This window comes from Mesoplodon densirostris, chromosome 4 (assembly GCF_025265405.1).
Source record: "Mesoplodon densirostris isolate mMesDen1 chromosome 4, mMesDen1 primary haplotype, whole genome shotgun sequence".
Taxonomy (NCBI): domain Eukaryota; kingdom Metazoa; phylum Chordata; class Mammalia; order Artiodactyla; family Ziphiidae; genus Mesoplodon; species Mesoplodon densirostris.
The window spans coordinates 129,792,492-129,808,990 of record NC_082664.1 but is presented as its reverse complement, the minus strand read 5'-3'; the positions used below and the strand labels follow the sequence as shown (position 1 = coordinate 129,808,990).

Below are 16,499 nucleotides of genomic sequence, written 5' to 3'. Positions count from 1 at the left end.
TAGCAAATGAGCTTAACTCTTGATGAACTCTAAAATTGCTCCTCATGGGAAAATTTTATTTTTAGAAATCATCTGTTCATCTCTTATATGCTTTATATCTTGAAAGGCAAAGAGGAAAAAAACTAGAAACTTTCAGTTTGAAAGTGTGTATGTGTGTATGAAAGGTGAATGGGGTAAAGAGTTCTCCCTGTAACACCATTTAAACTATAGCAACTATACCATTGAGCTAAAGCATGGCAAATTATGTCCATAACCCCCCACAATGTAAAGCACTGCTTCCAGAGTTCCATGGGACTTTTAAAAGGTCAAAACATGACAAATAAGAAAGAGAACTGATTAACTCCTAGACATTCCCAGATCTTTTCTTAAGGGTGTATATTTTCAAGAAAATGATCTTCCTTTTAACTTTTCTGATAAAATGTTTCTTTTTTGCAATAATGTTTCAATGACAATCAGATCTAAATATATCAGATATAAAAAGAGCTACTTAACCAGATATTTAATACTTACCTCTCTTTCTATGAGATGATGCCAAGTCCAAATCAACATTTCGTCTTCCACTCTGTTAAGTTAAAAATAAATAATAAAATTCAATTGTGAAAATTATTTAAGATTAAGATTTAATAGAGTACTAAAATAAAAAGTAATCTGTATAATTATGGCAATGTGCTACTTATTCACCAGTCAAGTCAGGCTAAGAACAAAAAGTCTCTAAAAACCCACTGAAAACAGTTCAGGCACATGACTCTGAGACACTAAAACACAAAGTCAATATGCACATTAATTAACAGTGTAAAGTAGCAGAACTTTTTCTTTGTTGTCACCTTTTCCTTCTTTGAAATCTTTGTCTTTTATCTTCCTAACACAGTATGATCTCTTATTAATACCCTCTAGATGCCTAAAGCCCCTGTAGCAAAGTCCCATTTTGCAAAATCACTACTTGTTCTATCCTCACTTTCCATTCTTTTCGAAACTATTAGCCTTGGCTAGGTGTAGAGAAGAAGAGAATCTGATGAATCCACACTAACAGAAGAATAACACAGTCCTAAGCTTTCTGGTAGTATTTTAAAAGACTTCAAAATGTTTTTTTAAACCTCTTAAAGAAATCTCAAGTGGTTAAACTTCAAAATGTTTTTTAAAACCTCTTAAAATAAAGAAATCTCAAATGGTTAAACTGCAGTCAGCTTAATAAAACAGTGAAGGCTTTCGGGAAGAAAGGAAGTGTGTGTGTGTGTGTGTGTGTGTGTGTGTGTGTGTGTGTGTGTTGGGGAGGCACTGGTGACAACTATCTACTCTATGTACAGATAACCATACACAAACCCATGACTTAGATTCATGCACAGATTTGACATTATGATCTCAGCAATTTCAATTGCACTTTATCACACAATAAAAAAGTTGGTGGCAAAGAAGAAAGGCTGCAGAAGTGACAAAACAGACCCATTTAGGAAATGTCATTTAGAAATTTCTTTCCTGGTAATACATATAGACATATGTACCCACATTGTGGATAAATACATTTTGTTTTACATATATACACACACACACCAGAAATAAGTATGTTCCCAGGCCATTTGATGCTGGAGAAAACACCAAACAGTTGTCACAACAGTTCGTGAAGACAACGCCATCTCATGCAATATAACATTTTTATTACACAGTACCTTTGCCATGAGGGCTCATGGAAGAAATTTATCTCAGGTCTCAGAACCAGAAATATCTGAGTTTTTCTTGAAAACCTGGTTTGTTTTTATCTTTTACACACTGTGAATCATGCGACTCATGTTTTTCCTATTTGCTGGCCGATCTCTGGCAGAACATCACAGGATATGTGTAGAGATGTACAAATCTTACTCAGGGCTTTATTTTCCTCTCTCAGTTTCTTTTAGCCCTAATTCGTTCTCTTATACTTTTATAAACAGTATTTATTTTTGTATGCTAAATCAAATCCTTTGTGTAAGAGGGCGGTAGGGAAATGAGGGAGGTAGATTAGGAGAGCGTAGTAAGAAATGCTGATAAGTATGACATGTGTCAATCAAACAGTTAAACTTGGGTTTAACTGTGTAACTGTTGACTTAGGTTTCTCTGGTCACTAACACAGGGTAGATAATATATCACATAATACTCTTTACGAAAGAAGGTTAAAACTCCGATTTAGCATCAAGCTGGTTAACTTCAGTTATTTTAAGAAAGCATTTCATTCACTGACAATTCAGGATAAACAAGTACTACTAGATATCAAAGACATCAATGATAATCCTAAATAACCTCAGACAGAAGGGTAACATATTTCAGCTGGAAAATCCCACACTGCCCCCACTGCTTGCTCCTCTTCGTCTATAGGAGGCTCAGCCTGAAGGCTCAGCCCAAGTCTCCTCACCCACAATAGAATCTGCTCTCTCTAGTTCTTGACTTTTCCACCTTTTATGACACTATCTTTCTAAATATTCCATAAGAAAAGATGATTAAGAGTCCATCTTTCCCAAAAATGTGTTTCTTAATCTTTTTAAAATTCTGTAGAACCTAGACGTGGCAATTATATCTAGGTTCAACCCACCTCCATTTATCTGTCTTCCCATTATGTTTTGAAAACATAACTTTCAACATGTTTTAAATTGTATTACTAAACTTGTTGTTCACAACAACCCAGCTGAGGCAAGTATAACAGGTAGTGGTATTCCCCATTTCAAAGATAAAAATGCTGGAGCTCAGAAAGGTTAAGTGTCTTGCCCCAGGTCAAAATCAATAGAGTCTAGTGTGACTAAGTCAGATTTCATTGTTTGCTTCCAAAAAGTATGCCACTTTAACTACATTTATCCTCATCTTTTATCTTTCATTTCAGTTGAAATGAATTAGCAATCATTTACAATATGCAAAGCACAATGTAGGAGACATGAGGGACATTAAAAAAACTCTAGACCTTCTAAGAGGTCTACTGCAAAGAAATACTAATAATACATAAGTAAGTCCAACATGAGACAAACCATTAGTGGTTTATTATAGATACTAACAAACTGCCATGTAAATAACAGACAGAGTCACTGTGAGTAATCTTAGGAAAGTTTTCTGGAAGAGATGACATTTTAACCAGGCCTTAAGAGAAAGGCAGGACTTCGTCAACAAAACCCAGGAGGACATTTAAGGCAAACGATGCTTGAGCAGAGGCTCAAAAGGTATGTTTGGAATCTGGCAGATGGACTACTATGCTACGACAAAAATGCAGATTACCGCAGGGGAAAACTGGCTTCAAAAGCAGGCAAGCAACATTTTCCAGAATCTTTGATTTCTGGGTAGGCAGTGCAGAGTCACTGAGTTTTTTTTTTTTAATAAGAAGGTAGCATGACCAGCAGGTGTTCTGTTGTTGTTCTTGTTGTGTTTGTGTCTGTTTTATTTATTTATTTATTTATTTGCTTTTATTTTTGGCTGTGTTGGGTCTTTGTTGCTGCGCGCAGGCTTTCATTAGTTGCAGCGAGCAGGGACTACTCTTCATTGCGGTGTGCAGGCTTCTCATTGTGGTGGCTTCTCTTGTTGCAGAGCATGGGCTCTAGGCTCACCAGCTTCAGTAGTTATGGCACACGGGCTCAGTAGTTGTGGCTCACGGGCTTAGTTGCTCTGTGGCATGTGGGATCTTCCCGGACCAGGGCTCAAACCCGTGTCCCCTGCATTGGCAGGTGGCAGTGCACCACCAAGGAAGTCCGTTGCGTACGTCTTTAAGAGCTCTACCTCTGGGAGCAGTATCAAAGGAGAGGAACCGGAAAAAGTAGGGAGATCAATTTGAAAACTACCAGTTCAGGCAAAAGTAACAAGGGCCTAAACTGAAGAGTGGAAAGAACAAATAGGCACAGAAATTTTACCAAAATAGATTAGACAGACATTCATTCATTAAAAAAATATTTAATGACTGCCTACTGTGTGCCAGGCACTATAGGTATTTGGGATACAGCAGTGAATAAGACAGCAAAAACTTCTATCCTCAGGGAGCTTATATTCTAGCATAGGCTAAGAGAAACTGATAAATATAGCAAATAAATAATGTTAGGTGCCAGCGGGTGAGGGGGAAAGAGCCAAGCAAAGCAGACAGAGAGTGAATATCTGGAAAGGAGAGCAAACTGGAATTTCAAATAGAGTGGTCAGGGTAGGTGTCACTGAAAAAGTAACATCAGAACGAAGATGTGAAGCAAGGGGATTTGCCTACAGACAACAGTATTCCAGTCAGAAGAAACAGCTATGTCAAGGCCCTGTGGAGAAGTTGTGTGGTATGTTCATGGAAAAGCCAAGAGGTCAGTGTGGCAGAAGGAGAGTCATCAAGAAGGAGAGTAGCAGCAGAGGAGATCAGAGAGGAGTGAGGCCAGGATATGTAGAGTCTTATGGGCCCCTGCAGGGACCTAGGCTTCTACTCTGAGAAATAGTAAAGTCATTGGAGGTTTTGAGGAGAGAAGTGACATGATCTGTTATAAAACTGTCACAGGGCTAGGAGACTAGATAGATAATGAGACTGATCAACTTGGAAAAATAAATGGACAGAGAGGAATCTCAGTAGACGGCAAGACTGGGAACGTGAACTGGGAGCACAGAGATAATAACGGGAAGGAAGAATAAATGGAGGAAGAACAAACAAAAACATACAATGAAACTTGCTTGAAGACACTGTTCAACTTTCCTCAGAGGAGGAATCTTTCATGCTTAGAAGTTTCTTTTAAACAATAGCTTCATGTTTATGTAGCACTCTATACTTCTCAAAAATATTTTCACATCCAGTTTCTCAATTCATAAGAGAAGAATTTCAGAGCTAAAAATGAATCTTATCAATCATTCAGTCCAAAAAACCCAGAGTTTCCGTTTGAGCTGTCATGTGACATGACCAAGGTCTCAAAGCTATTCATCAGTAGGATCAGGTTCTGAAGCCAAGTCTAACACATTACCACCTACACAACAGGCACTACTATCCTCATATCATACAATAGGACACTAAGGCCCAGGGAAGTCAAGTAGCACATACAGATTCACATATAAGGCAGAGGATCAGCCAAAATGAAAATCGAGCTATCAACTCTAAGTCCAAAACTATTCAAATAGAAGCTATCTGTTAGACAGTTTTCATTCTGTAATTTATTTTACCCGTCACACTATAGCACATATTACGTTCTACTTCTTATATAAATCAGCATCGCACTTCTTTGATTTTTACCTTAAATGCCTGCAGTTCAGATCCTGAGGCTTTTTTGACAGGGAACTGAGAGCTACTGAAAGATTTTAAGTAGAGGAGATATAAACAGATTTGTATTTCAGGTATATTATTCTAGTGAAATGTTGAAGATGGGCATAAGACAAGAGATGGGGCAACCAGTTTGGAGGGTTTTGTACCAGGCCAGGCAAAAGAGAAGGAAAGTCTGAGACAGAGCAGTGGCAAGAGGGATGGGCAGGACATAGTACAAAGATATCAAGAGTAAAATTTTCAAGGTTTGACTAATTGGACTGTGGGGAGTGAGGAGGTTGCAGGGACCAGGAATTAAGAAAAAGTAGAGTCAAGGATGAACCCAGGTTTCCAGCCTGGGTAGTTAATAGTAACACTTACTAAGATAGGGAATGTGAGAGAAGAGGTTTAGGAGAAAAATGAGTTTATTTTTGGATAGGTTAAGATTGTGGTCACCTGAGATGTTCAGGTAGAACGTCCATCAAGGAGTCAAATACGTGAATTTGGAGTTTAGGAACAAGTCAGAACTAAAGAGAGATATCTGAGTCACTAACATATAGATGATAAATACCTATGCAATATAGTTATCTCATTTCTCTTAAAAGTTCCTTTAAAAAAGTTTTTGTATATCTAAAACAAACGTATATTACTTACTCTAACCAAAGTCTTAGGTAGCTATACAAAATTCCTTCTTTACTAAATCTAGGTATACCTACCAGTGCGTAACCCTCTTCATCTGATTCAGGCTGAGACAAATCAGATTCACTCCTCGATTTGATCAGTCTATAATTTGGACTTGCGTGGATTAGCCGGCTCTCTGCAGTAAGACTTTCACTCCTGTCTCACATGCACAAAGAAAAGTTTTTCGATTTGGGACTGTTAGTGAACATAAAATTGAATGGAACTAGCAGCATAGAGATAAAACACACACACAATGAGGAGTAATTATGTCTGTCAATGGAAAACCCTGGCTCTCAGTCAGGTCTAAGCACAAAGTCCTTCTCAATTACATCAGAATAACTTCCAGGCCACTAAATTACAGAATTATGCCGATCAACTACTGTTGTTTATATGTGTGAAAAATTGTGCCTCCTCATTTAATCATAAATTTATACTCCAGGCTGAATTAGTATCCCTCTTTACATTAAATTCATCCTTGTCAATCTGTATTTCCTCCTCCATGTCTGTGTTAATTTCAGAATACAATAAGCAAGAATAAACCATTTCAATGCATAAAGAAACAAAGAGAGGAGAGAAATGTTTTAAGTTTCTAGTCAGTCCCACCTGGTCATAAGTCCACCCCCTTCAGAGGCACTTGTGGAAGGCTGCTGCAACTGTCCTTCTTCCCTTCGCTTCTGAAGCTCATCAATCACAGGACTTACTCCTAATATTAACAGGGCACATCGATGGATCACGGAGTTGCAGGCAGCAGTGTATACATCCTGACCCTCAGGAAGGTCTGTGCTGACCCTTCGCTCTTGCTGAGACTGAGGAGGTGGATCATCAGCTCGAGCCCCAGACCCTGCCCCACTGTTCATTCTATCTCGATCTCGGCTACGAGCTACTTCACGGGCTGAGAGGAAACACTGAAAGATTTCTGTAACATGTAACACAAAAACAAGGTCTTAACACATGGGGAGAGAAGAGCAAAGAAAATAACAATAAAAACAGTCAAAAAGTTTGGACCAAAAACTTATTGAAAGAGGGAAAATCATTTTTTAGACATTAAATACTAAGTAACTAAGTTAAATTTTATCAAAAATACATGTATAATATTAAACTTCTTATAAAAATTACAATAGGAAATACTTATGCCTTTACAGAATTTAGATTTGGTTGATTCTATTTCTACTCTTATGAGTTTGATCAGTGGTTTGCAAAGTGTGGTTCCAGAAGAGCAGCATCAACATCATCTGGCACTCCTTAGAAATGAAAAATACTGGGCCCATCCCAGACTTTCTAATCAGAAGCTCTAGGCATGGAGCCAGCAATGTACGTTTTAACAAGCCCTCCGGCTGATTTTGAAGGCCATTAAAGTTTGAGAATCACTGGGTTAGATAAAAATAACTCCCTATTTCTGAAATGTTCACAACCTTGGTTTGAAATTGTCAGGTTACAAAAGAAACAGACAAAAGTTAAGTTGCATTAGTTATAATGAAGAGCCCCTTTCCCCTTCCGAAGTCCATATAATTCCTAATACCTACACTTTGTTGTATTTTAAACATATTACATAAGCACAACCATTAAAGGTCTTTGCTGAAACAGAATCTGGTTATAATAATATGGTCAAGACTGCCCCCAGAGTCAAATAGTATCACCAGGAATGTCCATCTTATGCCAGCTCTTCCCAATTCACAAGTGTAAAAAGTGGGTTTAACAAGGTTCTGATGCAGTGATAGGTATTTCACAATAGGAAAAGAATATTTTACTCAAATTTGAGTGAAGATGGTATTTTTAATGGGGAACCCAGGCAAAAAAGTTAGTAAAATACTAGATTTGTCTGTTAATATGGAAGTACAAACTTTAAAAATGCATATGTATATTTCAAAGTATTATTATGACAATATATTCATTATGCTGTTGAAAGTCCCTTATTTCTAAGAAAATCAAAGCAACGAACTAACAGTCTAGAGCTGGAAATCAGTTAAAGTAATTAAGAGAATGGTTACTGGAATTTGGGGCAGACCTGGTTCTAATTCCAGCTGCTACGAACAGTGGCCCTAGGCACATAATTTTGCCTCCTTAAACCTCAGTTTGTCCATCTTTAGAACAGGGTAATACTAGAAATCATCTAAGATGGAGAGGATTATGAGTTAATCTATGTGAAGCATTTGACCCAGTGCCCAGCATATAACTGATGCTCAAAAATGGCAGCTAGTATAAAAATTATTACTCCCTGGGTGACTATTATGCTTTCTTTTAATATAATTGAGGGTTATCTTTTGTTACTGTGCTTTCCCCTTTGGTCTTTGCTTTTAGGAATTTCTAAACTAAGTCTTAAGTTGATCTGTAAATGTTCCCTCAGCCTAGGTTTTAAAATATAATTATTCTCTGGGAATTCCCTGGCAGTCCCGTGGTTAGGACTCAGCGCTCTCACTGCTGGGGCCCAGGTTCAATCCCTGGTTGGGGAGCTAAGATCCTGCAAGCCATGCAGCACAGGAAAAAAAAAAAAAAAATATATATATATATATATACACACACACGTTTTTTATATATATATATATATATATATATATATATATACACACACATATATATATATATAAAACTATTCTCCACCTCCTCATCTCCAATCCCCTCTTCTCCATTTGGACCTTATATTTCTCCTCTTGTTTTAATGGGTTTTGGCCTTGTTTTGAGTCACCTCAAAATCATTTTTAGAAGTATGCACAACACAGATAAATTGATAATAAAGTAAGTGTCAAATTGATTGAAATACATATACAATCTCAATACCAAATGCATAGATGGCCAAAATGTTTTAGGCTACAAAAGTTAAATATACACTTTAACTTGAAACAGCCAGATCACTCAAAAGATAACAAATGTTTCAAAGCTTCCATATTTCTCTTTAAACATCTAAATGATTACATTTTAAAACTAACTGTAGCCTTGTAATAAAAAAGTATAAAAATGTCATTCACCAGCCAATAATATTCTCATGTATATTCTTGCTCTCTACTGAAAGCAGTGCAGTCAGTGGGGGAATTTATAATTTAAAAAGTTCTACATATGGAAAATAATTGGGCTCTCCTAATAGGCTTAGAAAGGGGCTCTCTTCCTCACCACCCAGAGGCCAGCCAGGCGAATGGACAACTTGGTACCCTCCAGAGAACATGCTTTGAATGTCCCTATCCAATGACTCATGGGCATCACTTCATGAATGAGACTCAGTGGAACAGGTACTGTTTCCAAAAGCCTGCTTCCAGAGCTTTTCAGCCCAAAACATGCAATCCAACAGCTTTAGAATGGAACTAGCAGTTGTAAGTACTGAAATGTAGCTAATCAGATCATCAGGAGAATATCACATCTCTTTAGAAAAACTGTAAGGAAATGTTTTTGCCTCTCCCTTCTACAGTCAGTTTCCCTACCAAAAAGAATGCCACAGTGTGTATCTGTAAAGCAGAACGGATATACTCACTGCCCGCTGTCATCACTTCGTGTTCCCGTTCTTCCTCCTCATCCCCCGGCTCTGGATGTCCCTCTTCCCTATCTCGCTCAGCCTGTTCTTCCATTTCAGCTTCTTCATCAATGGTCCGGGTAAATGAATGCTCCTGAGGATCAACATCTGCAGAGTCTTGGTTTTCCGAGATCTTAAAGAAATGATCAGAGCTACCACTGAATATGTATTTTTTTAATTTTGAAAAATATCATTAAAACCTTGACTTTTTTATCATGGAAAATAATGCTAATAGCAGTAATAACACAAGAATGTTACCACAAAAACAAAAGATATACTGGATAAATCTGAAAAGATTAGAAAGAATGTAAGTACACAAAATATACAGAAACATCTAACTATGCTCTCTTCCTCAATATTTTGATTAAAATGTCATGCTGTAAATTGACTCATATATATTGCTGTTCTGCTGTAAACTGCTAACTTAAAATGAGTTGAGTATGACACCAAGCATAAAAGGTAAAGAACATGAAATGTGATTCCATTCAGTCTCCCTCAAGCTGTGTATGTTATTGTTACTCTGTATAAATGTTTAATAATGCTAATTTAAAACAAAACAGTATTTTTTAACCTTTTTTTTGGTGAAAAACTTTAAGTTCTACTCTCTTGGCAAATTTCAATTCTACAAACAGTATTGTTTTTAATTATTTTCTTTACTTTGCTTGTCCCTGAGGAAACCAAAAATTAGAAATCTGGTAAGGACAATGTTAATTTTATTTCCCATGGTGGTTATGCTACCTAGCAGTCATCTAAACAAAAGAGTCCTTACAACAGGGGTGAAGAGAGTCACAAACACCTCACATATTTCAGTATAAAGCACAAGTGAAATTTTTTTTTTTTTTTTTTTTTGCGGTATGCGGGCCTCTCACCGCTGCGGCCTCCCCCGCTGCGGAGCACAGGCTCCGGACGCGCAGGCCCAGCGGCCATGGCTCACGGGCCCAGCCGCTCCGCGGCACATGGGATCCTCCCAGACCGGGGCACGAACCCGCATCCCCTGCATCGGCAGGCGGACTCTCAACCACTTGCGCCACCAGGGAGGCCCGTGAAATTTTTTAATGATATCCTCAGATGTACAATAAAAGTTATTTTGTGATTCATGATTGGATGGGGATACTGAGCAGTCAGTCAGACTCACAAAATACATAAGTCATGTATCTCCACAATATGTAAGTTTCAAATTTGAGACTCAACAAAATGGCTAATTAGTATATTTCATGGGCTTTCAAGGTCACTAACAAATAGTTGGATCCACAAATATTAAATCAGTGCATGCCAAAAGAATACTATAATACAAATGTAGAGATAAAGTTTGGTTTTTAAAATCTAAGATCTAACTAATGGAGTGCAAAGCATCTAACATATGATGTTTCAAAGTAAGCACTTTTGAAGGTGAGGTATCAGGCTATACTCATAATTATAGGATCGTCCTATCAGGATTACCAAGCACTTTCGAAATCATCTCATTTTTGTTGCAAGAATTACTTCTGGAACATCCTTAATAAAAGTTTTCAATCTTTACCTCCAGTGGTGGGCAACTCTAATCATTAGAAGGCTTTTTTCCTTACATTCAGCTAACAATGATTCTCCATTCAGTTGTTACCCTTTGGTCCTACCTGTGCCCTCTGGAACAACAGGGAACACATTTATTTCCTCTCCTACATGGAAGCCCTTTAAATATCGTTAAGGCACCTATCATGCGACTCCCCTTTGCTTTCATTCTCTAAGCTGAACATTTTTGACACTTTCCAGTTCTTGTATAAGATGATTTTCAGACCTTTAACCAATCTAAGTTTGCTAATATCCCTCATAAGTTATGGCACCCCAAATCAAATAGGATAATTCAAACGTGATCTGATAAGCGTGAAACAAAGGAATAACATTTCATATGATTTGGACAATTCAATTTGTTGTTATTACCTATATGGCCTAAGAATATATAAACTTCCTTAGCAGCCATATCACACTTGATAAATGGGTGGTTAAATAAACCCCCAATCCTCTACTCATCCAATTTTTTTCACTAGAAAAAGAACTATTCAATATTTATTGATCATCTGCAATAACTAAGCCACATTTTTTTCTCCTCACATACACCAATATGGAGCTATCTCTCACAGCTTGCAGAAAAACATAGAAATTAACTGATTTCCAACTTTACCCATCTGTCTCTTGATGATGACCTGGTCTGAATAAGTTCAAGGTTCTTGCAAGCAAGTAAACGACTTCGAACTTTGTACACACAACGGTACACTTCTGATAAGCTTTTACCAGGTTGATATCTAAATAAAGAACCAAAATAGAAAAGTTACTTAATTTCTGACATCATGAGAGCAAATGATTTGTCTGAGGATAGTTTTAAGTTACTTGCCGGCTTTCTCCACATGCTTGACTGAGTAAATTTGTGTGTTTCAGAAGAGCTGCAAGAACAAATCTAGACACAGTGTCCAAGAGTGACTCATTACTTAAAGTTGCACTGTCCCAATCTGAAAATAAAAATGATACACTGACATTTCACAGAAAACAGTTCAGAGGTAATTTTAATAGCTTTAGTAATCTAACACCTGAATTTTATCATTTTCCTAAGCAGTTATTTAACAAATGCACCTACTAGATCCCGCATACTGTGCTAGGAATATAGCAGTGAACAAAACTAAGTCCCAGATCTCACAGAGCTTACATTCTAGCTGCGGTGGGGGAGGGGTATGAGGAGACAATAAATAAAAACATTAATATGACAGATAAATGCTATGGAGAAAAATAAAGCAGGGTGAGGAGAACAGGGAATACTGTACTGTGTGGGTTTACTATTTTTTATAGACTGGTTTGGGAAGGTCTCCGATAAGGTTACAATCGAGCAGAGAGATCTAGATGAGGTAGGGGAAGAAGCCACACAAACAGTGTCTTTTCAAAAATACTATGTAGAGGCCCTGCCTGAGTTCAAGGAGGCCAGAGCAGCTAGAGCAAAATGTGCATGCACGAAGAGTGGTAGGAGACATTAGAAAGCTGTCTGGGGTCCAGATCACATAGGGCCTTGCAGGCCATTGCAAGTCCTCTAGGTTTTACACTGAGGGAAATGGGAAGGACCATTAGAAACTGTGAACAGAGGTATGGGATGATGTGATCTGTGTTTTAAAAGGCTCACTCTAACTGCTGAGTGCAGAATTTACTACAGGAACAGCAACAGCAGAAGTAATTATTACAGTAATTCAGGTAAGAAATGATGGTGCTCAGACCAAAGTAGTAGCAGTGGGGTTAGTAAGAAGTGGTCAGACTCCAGATGTATTCTGAAAGTAGAGTTGAAGAAATCTGTTGATGGATCAGATGAACATGAGAGCAGACAAGGATGACTATAATGTATTTAGAATGTAGTTGGCTTTTACTGAGAGAAGAAGATCACAAGGACAGCCCTTTGGTAGGATAGGTATCTGTAATCAGGAGTCTGGTTCTGAATACTATGTATTAGACACCCTAGTAGAGATATTGAGTAAACTAGTCAATATGTATATATGTGGTATTTGAAGCCATCAGATACTGTGAATACATGTATATTTAGGTGGGTAAGAAATGAAACAATATTTGGACAGAGATGAGTATGTGCAATTGAAAACCCAAATCACAGCATTAGATGATGAAAACTAGTCAGCTGCTTTCTTTAATTCCATGTTAACACACCAGTTCTATACTTTAAAAATGAAATACATTCAGTAGATTCCAAATGGGGATGGGAGGTTTACTGTCTACTCCCAGAATGTCTGCTAGACTCTGTTAATTTGACAGATTTACCATGCTACTTAAAAACAAAAACAAACAAACAAAAAACATCCTTGGAAAATATTAAGCCCCAAGTTAACTTTATCTGTTCTTAATTCCTTTTTAAAACTTTTATCTTAAGACAAAAATTTTACAGCTTGGTTTTCCAGTCATTTCTGGATGCTTAGGTAAAAAATTAAGTTCAGACTTACCTATTTTACAGGTGAAAAAGTGAATATAAGCATGTAAGATTTTAAGAAAATCAACAGAGTATCTTAAAATGATAGTCTGTATTACACACAAAATTTTCCACATTAGGTTCTTGAGAGATCATCTGTTCCAAGGGATTGCTTGCTATTCTGAAAACTGCTATGACTTAAAATCAAACGACCCCATTTCAAGAAGGCTAATATTCAATTTAAAAGCAAACTGAAGTAACATCCTTTGCAGTACGTCAAATTTATCAGGGATTATCCTCCTGTGCAATGTTTGTAATAATAGGTTCTTTTAAAACACCTTCGCTAAAGTTATAGTCATTCATACCAAGCACTACAAAATGTTTCCACTACTCAGGTATAAAATCTAGGCTATAGTGTACAAGCAATTGAACAAATGGAGCCATAAGAGTTTTTATTCACTTTATGTTTATATCCAGTTTTTTAAAGTGCTCACTGAAAAGTAACAAGTGATAATGTGTTATAAAAGAAAACCTGGGCTTCCCTGGTGCCACAGTGGTTAAGAATCCACCTGACAATACAGGGGACACAGGTTCGTGCCCTGGTCCAGGAAGATCCCACATGCCACAGAGCAACTAGGCCCGTGCACCACAACTACTGAGCCTGCACTCTAGAGCCCGCGAGCCACAACTACTGAGCCCACGTGCCACAACTGCTGAAGCCCGCGTGTCTACAGCCTGTGCTCCGCAACCAGAGAAGCCACCGCAATGAGAAGCCCACGCAATGAAGAGTAGCCCCCGCTCACTGCAACTAGAGAAAGCCCACACGCAGCAACAAAGACCCAATGCAGCCAAAAATAAATAAAAATAAATTTATAAAAAAAAACCCTAACCACACATTCCAAGAAAATGATGCAAATAAGAGGACAGCAGAAAATACAACTTAGAAAAAGTAAGTTTTTTTTCTCCTCCACTATCATACTTTTCTACCACTGGTGAAAGTCAACACAATAGAATGAATAAATGAATGACAAATTGGATGAGATTAAACTTTCAAAGGTATCATCTCACTGGTGTTTTAAAGATCTGAATGATATGTATCTCATTTTTATTATATGAAGTAAAGGTGAAAATGTATTTACTTTTACCATTTTTATCACAGAAGGAAGAAAATCCAAAGACACAGGGGAGCAGGGACTAAAGAAAGAGCAATGTGGAGAAAGACAACTAGGGGTATGTGATTTTGAACAATCCAAGTCATTGTTAAAAGTGGATGGGAGCTAAAAAGAAACCAGGTATAACCTTTGAAAACTTGTACGCAAAATTAATTTTATTAATCAAGTAATATTAGAAACTGAGATACCACTACACACTTGCATAGCACTTTACTGCTGTACTTAATAATACACCTCATCTCAAACTGGTATCTTCACTAGCACTCTAAAATGGGCAAGTGTTTTACACAGGAGGAAAATGACCAAGGCCCAGAGCTCAAACTTCCACATACACATCATTTCAGTTCTTCAGCAGGGCTCACAAAGGGAAGAGATTCATTAAACATACTCTTATACTAGATCCATTTATGCTGCATGGAATCCTTCAGTAAAATGCTGCCTCTGGATTTATTTTTCACACAAATCCCAATTTTCCCACAGTGGATTTTCTTCAAGTGGGATATATGTATATAAAAGAATACACAGGGTTTCATACCAAGCACTTCAAAATGTTCCACAAACAGGAATAAGAAACTGTTTTTTTTTTTTTTTTTTTTTTTTGCTGTACGCGGGCCTCTCACTGCTGTGGCCTCTCCCGTTGCGGAGCACAGGCTCCGGACACACAGGCTCCACGGCCATGGCTCGCGGGCCCAGCCGCTCCGCGGCATGTGGGATCTTCCGGGATCGGGGCACGAACCCGTGTCCCCTGCATCGGCAGGCGGACTCTCAACCACTGCGCCACCAGGGTAGCCCCAGAAACTGTTTTTAAAGTGTTAATTGTAGGGACTTTCCTTGTGGTGCAGTGGTTGAGAATCCACCTGACAATGAAGGCGACACAGGTTTGAACCCTGGTCCGGGAAGATCCCACATGCCATGGAGCAACTGGGCCCGTGTAACACCACTGCTGAGCCTGTGCTCTGGAGCCTGCGAGCCACAGCTACTGAGCCGGCATGCCACAACTACTGAAGCTCACGCTCCGTGACAAGAGAAGCCACCGTGGTGAGAGGCACATGCACCACAAGGAGTGGCCCCCGCTCGCCGCACTAGAGAAAGCCCACATGCAGCAGCAAAGACACAACACAGCCAAAAATAAAAATAAATAAAACAAATAAATTTATTTTTAAAAAATGGTAGGGGGCCGGAGGAAGATGGCGGAAGAGTAAGACGCGGAGATCACCTTCCTCCCCACAGATACATCAGAAATTCATCTACACGTGGAACAACTCCTACAGAACACCTACTGAACGCCGACAGAAGACCTCAGACCCCCTAAAAGGCAAGAAACTCCCCACATACCTGGGTAGGGCAAAAGAAAAAAAGAATAAACAGAGACAATAGGATAGGGACGGGACCTGCACCAGTGGGAGGGAGCCGTGAAGGAGGGAAGGTTTCTACACACTGCAAGCCCCTTCGCGGGCGGAGACTGCAGGTGGCGGAGGGGGAAAGCTTCGGAGTAGCGGAGGAGAGCACAGCAACAGGGGTGTGGAGGGCAAAGCGGAGAGATTCCGGCACAGAGGATCGGTGCCCTCAGGCACACACCAGCCCGAGAGGCTTGTCTGCTCGGCCGCCGTGGCGGGCGGGGCTGGGAGCTGAGGCTTGGGTATCAGCTTTCAGTCGGAGCGCAGGGAGAGGACTGGGGCTGGCGGCAGGAAGAGAGCCTGAAGGGGTTAGTGCACCACGGCTAGCCCGGAGGGAGTCCGGGGAAAGGGTCTGGAGTTGCTGAAGAGGCAAGAGTCTTTTTTCACTTTCACTTTCGTTTCCTGGTGTGCGAGGAGAGGGCATTAAAAGGGCTGCTTAGGGAAGCGCCGGAGACAGGCGCGAGCCGCGGGTAAGGCGTGGACCTCGGAGACGGGCGTGGGCCGCCGCCGCCGCCCGCCGCGGCCCGCCGCCGCGGCCCGCCGCGGCCCGCCGCCGCCGCCCGCCGCCCCCGCGGCCCGCCACCGCCGCCGCCGCCGCGGCCCGCCGCCGCCCGCCGCCCCCGCGGCC

General features: G+C 39.5%; 1 protein-coding gene across 7 annotated transcripts in view; it reads right to left on the bottom strand.

Annotated features, from left to right (window-relative positions):
• HERC1 (HECT and RLD domain containing E3 ubiquitin protein ligase family member 1) overlaps window positions 1–16,499 on the bottom strand; it is a 220,482-nt gene that overhangs the window by 107,229 nt on the left and 96,754 nt on the right. For all 7 annotated transcript variants that reach the window (XM_060097204.1, XM_060097205.1, XM_060097207.1 and 4 more), the window contains exons 21-26: window positions 11,743–11,857; window positions 11,533–11,653; window positions 9,336–9,507; window positions 6,479–6,791; window positions 5,911–6,031; window positions 511–562 (exon numbers count right to left, since the gene is read on the bottom strand). In XM_060097204.1, the coding sequence (XP_059953187.1) occupies window positions 511–562; window positions 5,911–6,031; window positions 6,479–6,791; window positions 9,336–9,507; window positions 11,533–11,653; window positions 11,743–11,857 (894 nt within the window). The remainder of the gene's footprint in view (window positions 1–510; window positions 563–5,910; window positions 6,032–6,478; window positions 6,792–9,335; window positions 9,508–11,532; window positions 11,654–11,742; window positions 11,858–16,499) is intronic.